Genomic DNA, 20,333 nt, shown 5'->3' with positions numbered 1-20,333 from the left:
TGTGTGAGAGGGGTGAGTTTTCAAACGATGGACAGAATATTTGTATTTCCCCAAATTCATATGTTGAAACTCTAATTCCCAATATGATGGTATTTTGAGATGGAGACTTTGGAAGGTATTTTAGGTTAGATTAGATCATGAGGGTAGAGCCCTCACAGCTGGAAATAATGGATTTACAAGGAAAGAAAGAATAGAAAAGAGCCTAGAAATAGACTGTGGTGCCTATAGTCAGTTGATATTTGACAAAGAAGGAAATATTACACAGTGGAGAAGAGAAAATCTTTCAACAAATAGTGTGGAAACAAATGAACATACACATTCTTTTGCACATTCTTGTGCAAAAACATGGCAGAGACATTCCACCCTCAAAATGGATTTCTAAATATGAATTCAAAAACAAAATTCCTAGAAGTTAACGACCTTGAGTTTAACGACTCTTAAATAAAATACACAATCATGATCTATAAAAGAAATCATTGAAAGGCTGAATTTCAAAAGACACTTACCAACTTCTGTACCATGAAAGACACCATCAGGAGAATAAGACAAGCCATAGCCTGGCAGAAAATATTTGAAAAATAGGTATTTGATAATGGGTGGTTTTCTAAAATATACAAAGAACTCTTAAACCTCAATAAGAAAACCCAATTAAACATAAACATTGATATTTTATTAGCTATATCATTTGTGAATATATTCTCCCACTCAGTGGGTTGCCTTTGTTGTTTTATTGAAGATTTCTTTCACTGTCTTGAGGTTTTTAGTTTGATTTAGTACCATTTGTTTATTTTTTCTTTTGTTTCTCTTGCTCAAGGGGAGATGTCCATAAAGATATTAGTCATATTGATGTCAGATAGCTTACTTCCTATATTTTATTCTAGGAGTCTTATGGCTTTAGGCCTTACATTTAAGACTTTACCCATTTTGAGTATATTTTGAATATGGTATAAGAGTGGTACAGTTTCATTTTTTGGTATGTGTCTGTCCAGTTTTCCAATACCACTTTTGAAGAGAGGTTTCTTATAAAACTAAACATACTTTTAACCATAAGATCTAGAAATCACACTCCTTGATATTTACTCAATGGAGTTAAAAACTTATGTCCACACAAAAACCTACACACAGGTGTTATGCCATTTATTCATAATTGCCAAGGCTTAGAAGCAACCAAACTGTCCTTCTGTAGGTGAATGTATAAATAAATTGTGTTACATCCAAACAATGGACTATTATTCAGCACTACAAAGAAATAAGCTATCAAACCATGAATGCTTATTGCTAGGTGAAGAAGCCAATCTGAAAAGGCTACATGCTGTATGATTTCAATTATATGACATTCTAGAAAAAGCAAAACTGGAGACGCTAAAAAAGATTAGTGGTTTCCAGAGGTTGAGGGGAGGGAGGATGAATCGGTGGAGCAGAGATTTTTAGGGCAGTTGAACTATACTGTGTGATATTATTATAATGCTGTATACACGTCATTGATACATCTGTCCAGGGTCATGGAATACATAACACCAAGAGTGAACCCTAAAGGAAACTATGGACTTTGGCTGAAAAGATATGTCAGTATTGATTCATTAGCTATAACAAACGAACCATTCAGATGCAGAGTGTTGATATGGGGGCAGACTGTGTGTGTATAGGCAGGAAGAGGTACCTGGTAGCTTTTTGCACTTTCTTCTCAAATTCGCTGTGGACTGATGCTCTAAAGACAGTCTACTTAAAGGGAAAAAAAGTACTGTGTATGCCAGTGTTCTAGGCCACCCTCCTCACAAGAATCTGAGCTACATGTTGGAAGGGGAATGTTGTATACTGGCATCATGTTGCTATGGCAATTTTGACTGTAACAATCCCGGTCACCTCTGTGTCCTCATGAGAGGTCATAGCCAGCCCATGCAACCAGGCCACTCTCAAGAGAGTTGTGAATTTAAATGGATCTTTAGACAATCAATCTGAAAAGTATGTGTTAATTCTGGATATGCTCTTTTCTTTCCATACGCAAATTTGACTGACAAGTTTCTCCCCATTTTGTGTCAGAAGTAGCTCTATTATAAAAAAGGGATATAATGGCAATGCAATGAAATCAATGAAGTCCACACAATGTAAAACAAGGGGCTGTGCTGACTTCTCTTCTGATTCTCTTAAATGAATAACAAATAATTTTTTAATTTTTTTATTGCCATTCAGTTACATTTGTCCTCATCCCCCCCATTATTCTCCCATGCGCTACTTACCCCCCACCTCCCACATGCAATCCTCCCCCCATGTTGTCTTTACAATTTTTATAGAATAGACATCTAGCATTTATTTTGTGATAATCGATTTTTTTACTTATGTATTTATTTTCTGCAGAATATTACTTTAATTCTTTCACCATAAAGCACTATCCTGGGCAATGATCCCATACTTCTTCTCCCCACCAGAGGCAAGCCCCACTTACAATGTGTTTTTTTACAATGTGTTCTTTTTACAATGGCGTCTTTGTTTTGTTTCAAGTACTAGAAAGTATATATTTCTTTCATTAAATATATTAAAAAATTTTTCCCTCATTCACTTGTGCATCAATTTAATTATTTCTTATATAATTATTATATGTGGTAAAATATTGTTCCTTTTTGAAAAAGGTGCTTGAGGCTTTTTATATTCATGAATTAGATTAATCATTTATTATCATAGTATTATAATTTTTGATAAGAATAATTTTCATTTGTATTTAGCTTCAGGAAAGCTTTCCTGAACTCTGCAATTATATATTCAAATGTTTTTAAAATCGTGGTGTCTGTTTTCCTGGTGCCTGAGGCTCTCCCCTCAAAGTCATTTCACGTGCCGTCAAGTCAGCTAAAAAAAAAAAAAATCAAACAGGTCAGTGTTCTATATTCAAAACAACTGATTGGCTATTCCATTCCACTTTTCAAAGACTATTTTTAACTTGAATGTACAACCAATTATCTTTCATTATATCAAGATATTGTCTGCAAGTGTGTTAAACTCTATAGTTAGCAGTTGTTATAAGTTGTCACCTTACTGTGAATTGCACTGTTAACTAATCAAGTGTGTGTTTGATTGAAGTCATTTTGGTGTCTTTCTCAAAGTAGCATGATGCAGATGTGTTAAATACAAATAAAAAGGTGGTTGTTAAATGCTGACTGATGTTTGGAGTACCACATACACTGTATATTATATGTTTGCATCCACATAATGCATATATGTATATATTTAAATATTTATTAATATATGGATGATCTACATGAGGACAGTTTTTTTTTTTTAATTTTATGACTTTGTAAATATTGCTTGGGTAAACTTGATCCTGTGGGAAATGTGTTTCATTTTTAAATTTAAGCCACTCTTAGCAAAGCTATCTAATTTATATGTGTCTGTTTACTTACATGTAATTACAAATGGATATATAATGTTTTTATTTCTTCATTGGATCCAAGTATTAATTCATGAATAAGGCTACTAAATATCTCCTTTGTCCTTGTAAGATAAACAGTATAATGTTTACATGTGATTTTTGTAAGCAACCCATCACTTTATTATGCTTATGTACTTACATATAGTTCTTGTAATTTTTATTTTTTGACAAAAGTAGTGAGTTTCTTAGTCTTGATATATAAAGGTCTGTCCATAAAGTATCCATCCATGTAACATGAAAAATAGAGACATTTACTGAAAATGATACAAGATACAAGAAACACTGTACACAAGGCAAGGATGCCTCGTCCTCCTCAAAGCAGGCACCTTGGGACCTCGTACAGTTCTCCCAATCACCATTAGCTGCCCCGTCACATTTTCCTGAAAAATCTCTTCCCTTTCAAAGGTGATTTCAGTTTTGGGAAAAGCCAGAAATCACAGTGTGCCAAATCTGGGCTGTAGGGGGGCTGAATCACCTGGGTGATTTCATGTTTGGCCTAAAAGCTCTGCATGAGACGTGATGCATGAACAGGTGTGTTGTTGCAATGAGGCTGCCAATTACCAGTTGCCCATAGTTGCGGCCTTCTGAATCATCCAAATAGTTTCCGCAGAGGAATATTCAGGCTTAACACAAAATTTGACACAGGTTTGTTGCTCTATTATTTCAGTCATTTTGAATGTGACGGTCCAACAGTACAAGTGTTCACTCAACAGTGTCTCCTGCCCCCACTGACTAGTACAGTGAAGTCGTCATTGTTCATGCATGCGCATTCCAGTCCACTCTCCTTGGCTGTCAGGTTATACCCATGTCACACAAAGCATTCTCATTATATTAACAATGGTTGGATTTTTCCAGAGACCCCGTAAATTAAAATGCCCCCACCTGTGTAATCTTTCTTCATGTATCCACACTTCCCCAATGGTTTCCACCATCAAACTTTGACAACATGTTAAGAAACTATGTAAATTGTTCTGTAGAGTGGAACTTTAACCTCAGATCATCTCAGCTGCAGAGTGAGAGTTGTGAATGTTGAACACACAACAGAACAAACAAGCTCATGCTGCAGCGTGCCTTCTGGGAGTTGCCTGCCCCGAGGGATGAGGAAATGGCTGTATTAGTTTGCCATGTATAGAATGGTTTGTGACATGTGCTTGTAATGTTCCAGTTAGACAATTTAGTAACATGATTAAGGTACTCTTTGTCTCAGAAGCCTGGCTTATCTCTCAGAAGTATTTCATTTAAAAATACATTTCTTAAAACAGAAAAAAAAGGAGAGATATTTCTATGTTAGTTCTCATTTATTGTATAACTCATAGTGGGTTGTTAAATATGTGTTACAGGAGTTATTAGAACTGCCTTACATAACATGGACCGAGAAGCCAGAGAACACTACTCGGTGGTCATTCAAGCCAAAGACATGGCTGGGCAAGTCGGAGGGCTTTCAGGGTCGACAACAGTCAACATCACCCTGACAGATGTCAACGACAATCCCCCACGGTTTCCTCAGAGTACGTACGCGTTTCTCCTCATTTGAATTTATTACTAGTCATTTATGTAAAGCAAAATGAAATACTTGAATACATAATGTCATGTTGCTGTCCTACTGTCATCTTACATGGGGATATTTTGTATTTGTGCTGTATGGTCTCCCTTCTATACTACAATTAAGACAAAGCAATCATTCTACGGATTGTCTCCTGAACCTGGTAGGTAATTGTCAAGGTGTTAAAGGTATGTGTTCCAGTAGGTTTCACAGGTAAATATTTGAAATGATGTAACTGTACTGAGTAACAATACCCTGCATTTGCTCAAGTATGTATGGGTCACTAAGTTATTCATAGAGATATTCAGAATAAACATTGATGTGAGCATTCTCATGCAAAATGATGGCATGTGTTACCTTTTTGACTGAAATTTAAAATAAATCCTTTATATTAGGAATGAATGCTTTTCACACATATACACACACCATCCAACAGCAAAGTACAGCTAATACAGAGTCGAGTCTCAGAGTAGAATATGGGCCTTGTGAATGGAGAGCATAAACTAGCTCGGAAGGAAGAGCTATTTATGATATCTTCAGAATGAGGGACAAATAATTATATTTGAGTATGTTTAATGTGGCAGGACTGTAGATGACATTTTATAGAATAATCTTTAATTACAAAAGGCCTATAGGCCCTTTTACTCTTATCTGTCCCTTATACTCTTCTTACACTTGATGTTTAAAAACTAATAAAATAGACAATGTAGTATGTCAGGAATGGCTCTTCATGAGTCAGTGCTACATGCCTTCCCCAGCTTCATCTTTTAATACTGGTCTCAGTAATCGCCAGGCCCAGCCACATGGAGTACTGCCTGTTCCTAACACATGGTCACACTTGGCTTAGCCTCAATTCAACTCAGAATTCTCCACACTCACAGTTGTCTGTTTAAAACCCCTGAAATGAGTTTTTTTGACCTTTGTTGCAGAATGAGCAAAGTTAATTAACCTTGATTTCCTGTCACACAGCACTTTCCATGGACTTTCATGTTACATTTATTACCATAGGAGCATATCTCCATGACCACCACACATCCCTCTAAGTAAGAATGATGCTTGAATTGTCTTTGTAAACTTAAGCATTCAAATCAGTGCCCAGACCTTGAAAAATGATTACTAATGAGTAAGTGAATGAGCTGAATTTAAATACTCTTGTCAAACTACCTTTGCTAAAAGTCAAGCAAGTCAAGTTCACAGTCAGGCAAAATCACTTCACAATATTGGTTCTGGGGATAAGGTTATGTCACCTGGCTCCCTGGCATTTGCCCAGTGAAGAAAGTGTGTCTGAAAGAAAATTATAAATCATACTTAGGTTCATATTATATTAAACCATACCACATGATTAAATTTCAAGCCATTTTACAAAGAACACTGTATTTTTGTATTGCTTATAGTTTAGTCCATACAATATGCATATACACACATTACTTTTACAGAAGTGCTATTATTACATAGGATGAGAAAACTCAAGTTCAAAGATTTTTAAAAAGATAGTGAGTAATAATGCCAAACTAAACTGAATACAAAATTGATTATAATTTACAATACTAACTTGTCTGTCCTATTTTCAAGTAGATTCTGCCACCCCTGTTTTTAAGATGTATATTAATAACTTAAATCTTAATCAAGTAAAAAACCCAGTTCCATGCAAAAGGGGCTCAGTGAATATTTGGCTATGCTACAAACAGCATCTCACTTTCTCTCTCTCTCCCTCCTTCTCTCTATAAACTAATTTTAAAATATACAAGGCCATTAAAGTTGATTTTAGAATTCAACAGAAATTATCATAGTGATGAGTATAGTAACAGTGTTATTTTTGAAGCATCCATTCATGGTGAAATGATCATTTTACCTGACAAGGAAATGATAAGTGTGTACTCTCTGAGTGAACTCATTATATCTAATGGATCCACCTTTTTTTAGTCGGTAACAGTCTATCCAGAAAGACTGACAGATGTCATTCCTGACACAGTGCAAGATGCACTTAGTTTTGAAACACAGTCAGCACACACTCTGACTTGTTTAAAAGGTATTTTATTTTGTCCTTGGCTGATGTGGCTTAGTGGATTGAGAGCCAGCCTGAGAACCAAAATGACTCTGGTTCGATTCCCAGTCAGGGCACGTTCCTGGATTGTGGGCCAGGTCCCCAGTTGGGGGAGTGTGAGAGGCAACCACACATCTATGTTTTGCTCTCTCTCTCTCTTTCTCCCTCCTTTTCCCTCTCGAAAAATAAATAAATAGCATCTTTTTAAAGAGAAATCTTAAAAGATATTTTATTTGGCACTCATATTGCAATAAAATATTGCTGCTTTGAAAATAATTTAGTGTCAGCAAAAGAAAAGCAGCTAGCGGTAGAGTATTTTTTATTTGCCCACATGCATTACAACTCATCAAATGGCTACTTCTATAATGGGAAATATTGCAAACTCCTGGGAGAAAAAAATGATGTAGTATGAGGACTGGTATTCTTGAAGCACCATAAAAAGCATAAATTCATATACAATTCAACTTACGTAAAGGTCTGATCCAGTTATCAAATGGATCCCATGATCTAATTGTTTCTCTTAAGATGCAGATGCAAATTTTTACATTTCTCCTGATTTCCTTCTTTCCTTACTGGTCTGAGCGAGCCATCTTTCTTACACCATTACTGTGATTGATTCTAATATAAATATCTAGCACCAAAAGTGCAAGAATATTACTCAAAGTGCTTTTATTTATTTTTCTTTCTTCTGCTGATCTACCATGGCCTGAGAAAATGAATCAAGTCAGCTTGCTATCTCTTGTATCTTAATTTAAAGCTAGCACTGTATTTTCATTTAAAGTAGATAAGCTTTGCGTAAGTGTTTGAGAGCTAGAGTGGACTAGATTTAAAATATTTCAGTGTGAAACCTCTCTCTTTAATAATGGTTATTTTCTTAAATTCCAATTTGTCTGATATTAATATAGCATACCAGACCTTTTTATCAGTTACTATGTGGATGGTGTAATGTTTTACATCTTTTTACTTTCAAACTATTATTTTCTTAGTTCTTAAAAGTTTCTATAAACCACTTAGATTTTACTGTTTTATTATTTTTTTGAATCTGCTAATATAGTTTTTTAAGAAAGGATTTTAAATGTGGAGCAATATTTTATAAAAAGCCCATTAGTATCAGTGAAGAGAATGACCTGGAATAAAAGGCTGGCCAGTTTGATGCCCAGTCAGGACCCATGCCGAGGCTGTGGGCCAGGTCCCCAGTAGGGAATACAATGGAATACTATGCAGTAGAAAGGAAGAAGGAACTCCTATCTTTTGCAACAGCATGGATGGAACTGGAGAGCATTATGTTAAGTGAAACAAGACAGTTGGTGAAAGACAAATACTTTATGATTTCACCTAGAAGAGAAATCTAATGAGCAAAATAGAACCAGAGGCATGGAAAGATGGAACAGACTGACAAAGACTGAGTCATGAATTTCTCTAATTTTAAAATCGAGTATTTTAAGTAATTTGAGGTTGTCTATTTAGAAACGTACCAGTCATAACATGTCAATCATTTTATAATTTCTTTTAAATTTATTTGGCTATATGCTAGGTCAAAAATTATAGATTTCTTTATTTTCCCTGTACTTACTCTCTTTTGTATTTATGTTTATGGTCAAAGGCAAAGATTTCCTAGAAATACTTTGTTGCTAGTTTTTATAAATCAGTTTTTAATTCTTCAAAGAATGCTGAAAATAGGAAGAATTTTTTTATTAGAATTTATAAATTTACCATCTTCTGACTTCTTTATGAGTCATGATATGATCAAAAGTGAGAGTTGTTCAAAAGTGGCCCACAGTATCTTCACTGTGAAGAAAAAACTTTTCATCAGACAACCAGCTTTGCTACAGCTGACACATTGTAAAACAGTGTGCTGTGGTAAGGAGTTTTAAAGATATTATTTCAGAGTACAGTGAAGATTCTCATATTGGACAATTGTCTTTTTAATGTGTGACATTAATTGGCTATAGTATTAGTCATTTGCTTTATTTATGTGTTAAAAACACTTCAGGCAGAGCATAATGCAATTCTTAATAATTAATATTCAACACAAGTTTCTTAGCTGCAGGAAAATTCCTGATTCTTTCTGTGTCTTCTTCATAATTTGAAAGTAGCATTTCCAATGGAGACTATGGGCATAAAGTAGTTGAAAAGAGAGATTCAGAAACTCTCTGGTCGATCCTGTCAATGTCAGGCAACCTAGATAATTCAGATATTACAGTTTGTGATCATGTATATGCCAATCAGTTTTCTCCCAGAATCGCCCATAAATAAATAGATGTCTTAAACAGCCACTTACTTTACCACATAAATACTATATGTGTAATACAATTATTAGTCTCGATAATGTAATGGTGAGATTAATTACAGGTTTGGAAGTCTGTTGCCTGAGTTTATCTTAGGAATGACTTATTTGCTCACCTGGCAAAGTTACTGAAGCAAGGAAAGGGTCTTTTAAAAAGCAATTAGAATCAATACTATCCTGGGGAAAAAAAAAGTGTGTTAAAAGGGCCAAGCTTCATTGAGCCAAATGCCTTTTTATTATTCCTGCCAAATCTTCTTTTTTTAAATGTACCTCAGCTAATCATTAGCATTTTATGATGCATTCTAAGAAATTGTGTGGAAAGGATAATATCCAGCAGTTAAAGTTGTAGCACAGAGACAAAAATATGAAATTATATTTGTAGCTCTGTGCTATGTATATTTATATAGGATCAAAACAAAAATAGGTCTATTTGAAGATAACATTAAGATTCCTAATGAGGTAGACTATAACAGAAATTATTCATATATGAGGTCTGTCCAGAAAATGGCCAGCCATTGTTAATATAACGAGAATAATTTGTGTGGCATCGATGTAACCTGGCAGCCAAGGAGAGTGGACTGGGATAAGCACGCATGAACTTCACTGCACTAGGCAGTGGGGGTGGCAGAGGCCATCAAGTGAGCATGTGAACTGCGTGCCTGTCACATTCCACATGACTGAGTGGAGCAATGAGTCCGCAGCAAATTTTGTGTGAAGCTTGAATATTCCTCTTCGAAACTATTTGGACGATTCAGAAGGCCACAGCTATGGGCAACTGCTAATTGGCAGCTTTACCACGACAACATACCCATCCATACATACATCACGTCTCGTGCAGAGTTTTCTTGTGAAACATCAAATCACCCAGGTGGTTCAGCCCCCCTACAACCCAGATTTGGTGCCCTGTGACTTCTGGCTTTTCCCAAAACTAAAACCACCTTTGAAAAAGAAGAGATTTCACACCATTGATGAGATTCAGGAAAATATGACAGGGCAGCTGATAGTGATGAGAACTGGGTGAGATCCTGAGGTGCCTGCTTTGAAGGGAACTGAGGCATCATTGTCCTGTGTACAATGTTTCTTGTATCTTGTATCTTCTTCAGTAAATGTCTCTATTTTTTGTATTACATGGCTGGATACCTTCTGGACAAACCTCATATATTCATGTGAAGAGAAAAAACAACTTTACTAATATTCTACAAGTAATTTGATATCTAAAATTCAATAATGCCCATTGCACTGACTTATTTCAGCTTCTCCATCAATGAACCAGAGCACAGTTAACATATTAGAGACTATTGTATCTTTTTGTAGTAATATTATATTTCTCATTTTTGTGGGTTTCTCCCTATCATAACGTTTTTCCTGTATTTATGATATCCCAATTTTTACCATTCTCAAGAAAGATTCAAATAGCAATTGTTCACATCTTGGCCCAACTTTTACTGTGATAAAATCTGCATAACATAAAATTTACCATCTTAATCATAATTACAGTTCATTGGTATTCATACATTTACATTGCTATTCAATCCTCAGTACCATCCATCTTTAGAACTCTCTTCATTTGCAAAACTGAAACTTGGTGCCTTTTGAACACTAACTCTGTGTGTTCCCCTCTGCTCAGTACCTTGTAACTACTATTCAACTTTCTGTCTCGGAATTTTACTTTTCTAGTTACATCATATAAGTAGAATTATACAATTTTTGCCCTCTTTTAATTTCATTTGCCATACTATTTCAAGCTTCAATTATACTGTAGTATACATCACCATTTAATTTTTAGAGCTTATAAGTATTCTATTGTATATTATGTTACATTTTGTTTAGCCATTCACTATTGAAGGATATTAGGGACGATTCCATTTTTGTCATAACAGTACCATGAAATTGCTGTGCAGATATATATTCAAGTCACTGTTTTCAATTTTTTGCATGGGTAGCCAGATGTAGGATTACTGGATAAACTGATAATTTTATGTTTAATTTTTGAGGAACCACCATACTGTTTTCCATAGAAAATTCACTATTTTACATTTGCAACAGCAATGCACAAGTATTTTAATTTTTCTACTGCTTGTTAATACTTACTATTTTCTTTTGATTTTATTTTTGATAATAACAATTCTAATTTCTTCATAAGTTAGTCTTTATAGCTTGTGTGTTTCTAAAATGTTGTCAGTTTTCTATGATTTCTCTGTCCTGTCAGTGTATGATTTTTTATAGTATTCTCTTACAATTATTTTCTTTCTACAAAATCTATGGTTATATCTCCACTTTGTTTCTGATTTTAGTAAAAGAATCTTCTCTTATTTTATTAATAGTCATTCTGGTTAAAGTCTTGTCATCTTTGTTGATTTTTTCATAAAGGGAATTGGGCACTGAGCAACACTTCCTGCAAACCACAATCTCTGTGTCCTGGGAGAGGGTGGGGCCAGAGCAAGTGACAACACCCCAAGTCCTGCTTGGTTACTATAGACCTTCGACTTTTTTCCAGAGGCCCTATAACTCATACTTTTTCAACTGGTTTCCAGTGTTTTTAATGTTTCCCTGGGAAATGATGACTTGGAGCTTCCTAACTTGCCATTTTTCTGATGTCAGTCATATCATTAATTTTAAGGCATTTAATTCACAATTGTTCCAATGTATTTAACTTTTTCAGATAAGAGAAAATTCGACCTGAAAAATAATTTAAGTCATCAAAATGCCTTAGGTTATATAGTAAACATTTGGTGTGATAGACTCCTCATTCAGGGAAAAATTATCTTCACACACTATCTAAATTTTCCACAAAAAATATTTAATGATTGCCAAGAGTGAACCGGCCTGCATTACCATTCATTAAAAAAGAAAAAGAAAGTAAATTTAAATATGTAAATGATCAGTATTTTTACTTTGACAAATATTAGGTATCTAATATGAGATAGGAACCTAAATTTAGAGGAATGAGCAGGAACAAGTTATAGTGGGCCTGGATATTGTTTCAGTAATGCATAAAACAACTGTCTCAGTAGGTATGAGTTCATTTAAGGGACTATAAGACAGCAATAGCTACCAACTCCCAAAAGCTTGCTGTTTCTATCAAAACCACTTTTTTAGTTAAAGAGCTTCCACTGGTACATGTTAGCATAGATGCTCCAGTGCCACCGGTCCCCTGACCCTGAAAATGCAGAGAACATTGCTCTCTACTGGAGCTTTATTGTGGAGCCCCAGGAAGCCCAAAGCGGCGAACAGTGGAGTAACACGAGTTCAGGGCATCATGTGTACTTGGTGCTGACATGAATGTGAGTTTTCCTTCAATAGACTTTATAGTTCCTCATGGCCCTGGTGACCCGAGTGCACCTGCACGACACGTCTGATGCTGTGGTTTACAGTTATCTGGTGTCACTCATCGTGTCAGTGGATTTTACGTGTGAGAGGCAGACAGACATTTGTGACTGCAAAGCAGACTGTGAACGAGTTGTATGATTTATTCATGATTGACTGTGTGTGTCTGACTTCATTGTGTGAAACAATGAAAGTAGAGAAAAATCGGTATCCAATGAGCAAGTTAATCCATTACATATGTAGGAGTGGTTGGAGAAGAAAACTGAAATGTTAACATTCCTTTAAAAAGAAGAACAACAAAAAGTTAACATTCTGAAAAAAATCTTTAGGACTAAAAAATAAATTCAGAACACTACCTAGAACTAAACTTATCCTGATGATATTTATTATAAACACCAAAATAAATCCAACACTTATGGATGCAAGAAAAAGAGCCCACTTAACAGCAGTAAATCAGATGGCTAATTGCAGGTTTTTCTCTTCTGACAAAATATATCTCTATTTCATAATCTTTAGTGATGTAAATGTGGACCCTTCGATTGGTTTGCGAGGAGTCTTTGTATCTCACAAACTTACATAAAATCATTACTTATTTTAGCCTTCAACAAAACAACAATTTATTTTACCATGAAGAATTTTTTTTCCAGTGATTCTTTGCAGCTACACAATTTTGGTATAATATCTTCCCATTATTGATAACTATTAACACAATACTTTTTTTCTAGTAAATGCTCTAAAAAAAGGGATGGAGCTAGGAAAACTCTCCCCTTAATTTGAGTAGGGAGAATTAAGAATTAAGTCCTGTTCCATCAAGAAGAAGAGGAAGAGGAAAAAGAGGAAGAAGAAGAATTATTAAGTGCTTACAAGCCCAATTATAAAATTTCTTCCTGAGAATTAAATACATGGTATCTTTGTTCCTCTATGTCCTTCTTTCTTTCTTTTTCTCTCTATCTCAAGCTAATACATAAGTGCAAATACTATTTAACACACAGATCTGTGTTTGTATAGATAATATGTGTGATTATATACATTTATGTGTGTGTGTGTGAAATTGCAGTCTGGGTGGTATTTTTTAATCTACTTCAATCCTCTTGAAAACTTCATAACATTCTCACCACACATAACCTTCTTGTGAACTCAAACAGAGGACCCTGAGGAATTCTTTTCACAACAGTAGAAATGCTGACTGAACTGTACCATAAAGTTATTTAGATGGATTATCCCCGGTGACCACAATACTTTTGTGTGTGTGTCTATGAGTTTGTGTTTGTTTTTTCTTGTCTGTTCATTGGTTGCTTTCAATTTTATGTCCCACATATGAGTGAAATCAAATGCTTCTTAACTTTCTCTGTCAACTTATTCTGTTTAGCAAATTATTCTCAACATCTATTGATGTTGCTGCAAATGGAAGTATTAAATCTTTTCTTATGGTTGAGTAGTATCCCGTTACATGTATGTAGGTATGTGTGTGTGTGTGTATACACACATACATACACCCCCACACAATTTCTTTATCCAATCATCTATCAAAGGACACTTAGGTTGTTTCCATGTCTTGACCTGAATAAAACTGCAATACACATTGAGTGCATATAATTTTGTGAATAAATGTTTTCAAGTTTTGTGTAGATACCCAAAAAGGGGTTGCTAGGGTATATGTTAACTCTATTCTTAATTTGTAATTTTAATAATCTATTTTTGACTTTACTATAAAATAACTTTAAAGTATGTTTAGAAGCTGACTGGAAATACATGTATAAAAATATTTATTATATTTCTTTGTCACAGCTTATATATTAAGCCAGGTATATACCAAATTATACACCAAATTAACTTTATTGATCAAAATAAAAATCACATTCATGGGTTGGGTTTTTTTTTTCCTGTTTTCACTTTGAATTTCCCATGTTATCTGGAAAAAGAAAGATTGAGGATTGCACTAATACTTGAGTGGGTATTAGGTTCATTTTGCTCGACATAAGAATGAAAACTTCCCTCATCTATCTTTCTGTTGTTTGCAGGTAAAGAGTTGATAAAATATTTTAATACTGATATCTATAAATTATTTACATGTAGGCTATTTTGCATATGTGTTAAAGTTTACTTAAATCAAGTATTTCATTACTAAGTGGTGTACTATTGGGTTGGCAAAAAAATGCATTTTTTTTTCTGTAAGATAGATCTAGTAACCCTTAGTTGTCCTTAACTTCATTTAAAACAATTTTGTTAGATTATATTGTGACAGCTGTCATATCAGCATACATTAAAAAAACATCAAAATTGATGAGTTTCTGTGTAGCTATTTTAATACTAAAGATAGAAGAAAACTGACATTTTCAGTATATTATGCTTTATTACATCAAGAAAGGTAAAAATGTAACTGAAATACAAATGTGTGCAAGTACATGGGGAGGGTGGTGTTACTGCCTGAACATGTCAAAAGTGGTTTGCAAAGTTTCGTGCTGCAGATTTCTCACTGGACGATGCTCCACAGCCAGGCTGAAGTTGATAGCAATCAAATTGAGACATTGAGAACAATCAACATTATACCACATGGGAGATGGCTGGCATACTCAAAATATCCAAATCAATAAAGTTGTTGGTGAAAATAAAAAAACGTGTCTTTCATTTTATGGAAAAAAGCATACGGACTGTTTGGCCAACCCAATAATATTTAAAATTTGAAAACAGCTTTACTTTATGCATTACTTAATTTAATGTTTATTTAAATACATTTTCTAAATAATTTAATGCATTTTCTTGTAAAATATAAACATCATCATCAAAATGTTTAATATAAAATATTTTGCAGAGCACTATCAGCTGTATGTTCCTGAGTCAGCTCAAGTTGGTTCAGCCGTTGGGAAAATCAAGGCAAATGATGCAGACACTGGTTCAAATGCTGACATGACATACTCCATCATTAATGGTGATGGCATTGGGATATTCGCCATCTCTACTGACAAAGAGACCAGAGAAGGGATCCTGTTCTTAAAGAAGGTAAAATGAAAATAATGTTATTGATTTAGGTAACCCATTTTTCCATGAATAGAAATTTTGGCAGATTATTCATATAATTCATATTTGACATTTGAATAATCCATGTTATCAGGTCATTAGGTAATATAAATATTTCCTCTTTAAAAGGTAATTACTTTCAATTATGCAGTGTGTGACTGAGTCTTTGGATACCCTCTGATAAAGTATATTTTGTATGTTGAAAAGATATGATTTAGAATACACTGTGAATGTGCCCTTCATCTTTGTTCTCAGATAACAGGTTTATCATCAATGTCAGTGCTATTAATATCACTACACTATGTTGTAGTAATCTGGTAACATTAAGAGACTCTTCTACCTAATTAAAAATTTTTCATCATGTTAATTAACACTCTTTAAGATATAGGTTGTTACTTGATGGTTTTAGATCCATCAAGCCAGCTTTGGTGAAACCATTACCCTTATCCCCCATTCATTTTGTTATTTAAAAAAAATTGTTGTTCAATCAGTTGTCCTCATTTTCCCTCCATTACTCTCCCCTGCCCCACCCACCCCCACCTCCCACATTTCAATCCTCCTCCCTCAGTTTTCTTTGTCCATGGGTCCTTTATGCATGTTCCTTAATAACACTCCCCCTTAATTTTTGCCATTGGGCTGAATCTATTGTTTCTGCTTTTAAGAGCACATAATTCTCATGTACTCATAAAAGTGAAGTGGAACTCAGAAAATTGCCAACAAACAATTTAAATGTAACTCCTAGCGCAGTGTATCTCAGTCTTTAAATGTTTAATGATTTCATCTTTAAAATCTACTACTATTCAGATCCCTAGGCACTAACTGTCACGTATTTTGATTCAGGAAGGATGAAGTGAGTAGGGCCAAGGGATTGGCCTTTTTAGCAAGTACTCCAAATTATTCTACCATAGAATATGTTCAGAATCCAGGCTGAGACATTTTACCTTCATGTGCTGTTATAGATATTAAGGTGAATATGCCGATTTTGTATACAACTATCTACCTGCACTATATAAAATCTTATTAATTCTTTTAGTAATCACAATTTTGTATTGATTTAAAATTCGAGATTGAGGTGTTTTCTGGATGCTACACAAAGTAGAAATTAAAATGTGTAAATACTTACAAAGTGGTAGACACCATTTGTCTGTGTAATAAAACGTGTATCTTCACTTAAGATATATTCTCATTTTAATCTTTTTTTTCCTGAGATTGAGTCTGGTCAAAAATGTGATAAAAGTATCAGTTTCATATCTTTATTTGGCAACTATAAGGATTCTGAGTGCCTCTTGTGTGCCTCTCGCTGTGCTCCACACAAACTATGCAAGGGAGAGCAGAGTCAGACTGTGCAGGTGACAGAACAGAGCTCTCAATCTCTGAAGGCAGACAGACATTGATCAAACATCATGTCCATTCCTAGATCAAGAATAAAACGTTTTCTATGAAGGAGTGTTATACAAAGCCATGGAGGGAAACATAGAATAGTTGACCCTGTCTGATGGTCCACAATGGTTGAACAGGGAATTGAAAGAATCTTACAAGTTATTGGTGAAGAGTCCCAGTATGAGCACTCCAGAAAGAGAAAAGAAAAAGTCCCAAGAGGCTAAGGAGGGTTGAACATAGTTCCTTAAGTAACCAAATAACATTGCTGATTCTGGAGCAGAAAGGGGGCGTGATTAAGTCAGTAGGTACAAGGGCACACAAGGCCTTGTTGAATTTTACCAATGCAGAGCCATGGAAGGTTTGTAAGCTGGTCTCATTTGATGTCAATATTTCTTATTAAATGTTGATGTAAGCTTCATGAGGACAAGACTTGTTAACTCACCTCAACATCTAGCATGTCTTCTGATACGGTGCATTCAATAAGTGTTAGATAATTGATGGACGGAAATTTGGATGAAAAGATGAGGAGGGTACTGCCTGCTTTTCATTCCTTGGATCATTGCCACTCAGGGAAACTCAGATAAATAGACCAGATCTTCCTGAAATATAAACTCTGAATCCTAAATATATCAACATAACACCAATATTTTAAAAACAAGTAGAATGCAAAGGAGAAATACAGTCTAGGAAGAAAAAATTTAAAACCATTGGCATTGAAAATTCCCAAGGGAGATAGTATAGGTGGAAACAAGTGATGGATAAAATGTGAACATTTGAGAACTTTAAATCAATTTAAGATCATAAATATTAATTGTATTTGGTAAAAGGGAAGACAGGGTGGTTGTCACTAGCAGTTTTCAGCTTAGCATCATCATCATTTTTAACATAATAGTAAGAGCAACTAGTATTTGTTGAGTGTTTTCTCAGCGTCAGGAAAGGTTTGAAGTACTTTTTGTGTCTTGATTAGCTGAGTCAGGAGACCTGTTATCATTTCTTTAAAACTCACTCAGGCATTAAATATAGAGCGTTATTAGCCTCACTAATGAAAAATAAACTGAATCACATCTAAAGAAGTAAAATCATAGCTACAGAAACTGAATCATGGAGAGAGAAAAAATTGTAGCCAAGCAGAAATTCATCAACAGAAAATTGATCTTGGGAGACTGCCTTCAGAGTCTGGACAATTACTTATTTTACATACTTGGTTGGAAAAAACTTATATTTTTCTTTGCTACAATAGAGAAAAGAACAAATGCAGCATGCTGGAGAGAAAATGTGAATAAAGGAAATGGAGAAAAAAAAGAAAAAACACGCCATCTTCTTTGGGAAACTTGATAGTGAAGCAGTGGAGAAAAGTTATGAAGCAAATTAATGAGAACATGATGAAATGAACATTTTAATTGTAAATTAAAGAACTTGAAAGTGTGTTTCTCTGTAGATATGTAAAAGGTCAATAGAAACAAGAAACTGAGAATACAAAAGAGAGGATAACTGATTTTAAGAACTGAACTAAGATAGAGATGGCCCTGCTTAGAATCTTGATCACAGTAGAAAGAAACAACCAATGGTGGTATGCCTTATTCCATGAGAAATCAGACAGGAGGGCAAAGGAAATGGCTGCAGATGAGTTTGTGATATGATGGCCTCAGTGTGCATGTGTATATACGGGGGGGTGTCCTTGCTTATGGAGCATCATTGACTTTAAAAAGTGAGGTTGATGGTGAATGGTTTGAATATACACCTGATATGAAACACAAGTATATTCTGTGGGATTGAGGATTTTACCACCCTGCATGGCTTCAATTAATTTGTTTATTTGTTTTGTAAAAATGAAGGGAAATTGACATATATGTATGTGCAGGCACATGTATTTAACATTCTTCATTCTGTATTGTGCACACACACACAGAATAGGCATTTTCAAGACGGGATGATTGTTTTACTTGTGTAAAGGGTAGTGATGACATACTAAAAGTAATCTTGACAGTTAACAAATTCAATTTGACTTTTACCTTTTCCCTGAATTTGTTTTTTAATGCAATCTAGACTGTTGCTAGGATACATTAATGTTTGCGTTCATCTAGTATTTTTATCCTTCAGATTAGCGTTACAAATCTGAGTTGCTTCATTACTATGTTTTATGTTGTAAATAATAGCAACTTAAAACCTAAACTATTTGACTCAATGGGTTTTAACCTGATTCAGAGGGCAGGATATGGATAAAAGTCCATTAAAACCTGTTCCTTATTTAATCTTTAAAGCAGCTCACATTAGCCTGAAAGTCAGAGCAGCTAATCTTCCCAAAGATCAAAACCAGCCATGCTCTATCAATCAGCTTACAAGAGTGTCTGCACTTTCCTGCCCATATCATTCCCTCATCAGAAAATTGCCAAGTTAAATTCACCAGTCCATGGTATGGTACCTTGTAAATACACTTTGATAACTTTCATTCATTGTTAAATGGAGCCTGACTGGGTGGAAAGGGGACAAGTGATAAGAATGAATGCAAGCTGAAGCACTCTTTCCTCTAATGCAAAGATCTACCTGAGGATGTGCTTCTTAGCAGCCGATTTCAAAATCTCTGCTTGGGCTCTTTACATCACTTTCTACTCTTTATAAAGTTGTTCTGTTTTTTTTTAAGTTCAAGGCTCCAACCCTGTTTGCTTTTAATGACTTTCAGTAATATTTTTGTAGCATCACTTTTCTTTTTTATGCCTATTTAATACCTTATACAATACCTGTTGATTTAAACAAAAAATCTTAAATTTATCTGCAAATCAGTGAAGGGTGGTTGAAAACATGCATTACTGGCAGACAAAATATAAATTTTGGTCCTGCCATTTGAGAAATATATGACATTGTCTGGTTAATTTATGATGACTGCACTAGTAATTCCCAAGAATGCATTCGAGGTCTGTCTGGAAAATGTCTGGCCATTGTTAATATGAGGGGAATGGTTTGCATGACCTCAATGTAACCTGGCAGCCAATGAGAGTGGACTGGAAGGCGCATGCATGAACAATGGCGACTTCACTGTACTTGTCAGTGAGGGAGGTAGGTAACATTGAGTGAGCATGTGTACTGTGTGGCCTTTGCATTCAAAATGACTAGGCGAGTAGAGCAATAAAACCCACATCAAATTTTGTTAAGCTTGAACATTACTGTTCAGAAACTACTTGGATGATTCAGAAGGGCCACAGCTATGGACAACTGGTGATCGGCAGCTTCATCATGACAATGTGCCCGTTCATGCTCAAATCTCATGTAGAGTTTTCTGGCAAAACATCAAATCACCCAGGTGACTCAGCCCCCC

At 34.9% G+C, this 20,333-nt stretch overlaps 1 protein-coding gene across 4 annotated transcripts in view; it reads left to right on the top strand.

Moving 5' to 3' along the window:
• LOC112321026 (cadherin-18) overlaps positions 1-20,333 on the top strand; it is a 591,686-nt gene that overhangs the window by 499,551 nt on the left and 71,802 nt on the right. For all 4 annotated transcript variants that reach the window (XM_053914028.1, XM_053914024.2, XM_053914025.2 and 1 more), the window contains 2 exons: positions 4,762-4,929; positions 15,435-15,622. In XM_053914028.1, the coding sequence (XP_053770003.1) occupies positions 4,762-4,929; positions 15,435-15,622 (356 nt within the window). The remainder of the gene's footprint in view (positions 1-4,761; positions 4,930-15,434; positions 15,623-20,333) is intronic.

This window comes from Desmodus rotundus, chromosome 1 (genome assembly GCF_022682495.2).
Source record: "Desmodus rotundus isolate HL8 chromosome 1, HLdesRot8A.1, whole genome shotgun sequence".
NCBI classification, from domain to species: domain Eukaryota; kingdom Metazoa; phylum Chordata; class Mammalia; order Chiroptera; family Phyllostomidae; genus Desmodus; species Desmodus rotundus.
The sequence above is the reverse complement of the archived record's forward strand: the minus strand, read 5'-3'. Positions and strand labels throughout refer to the sequence as shown.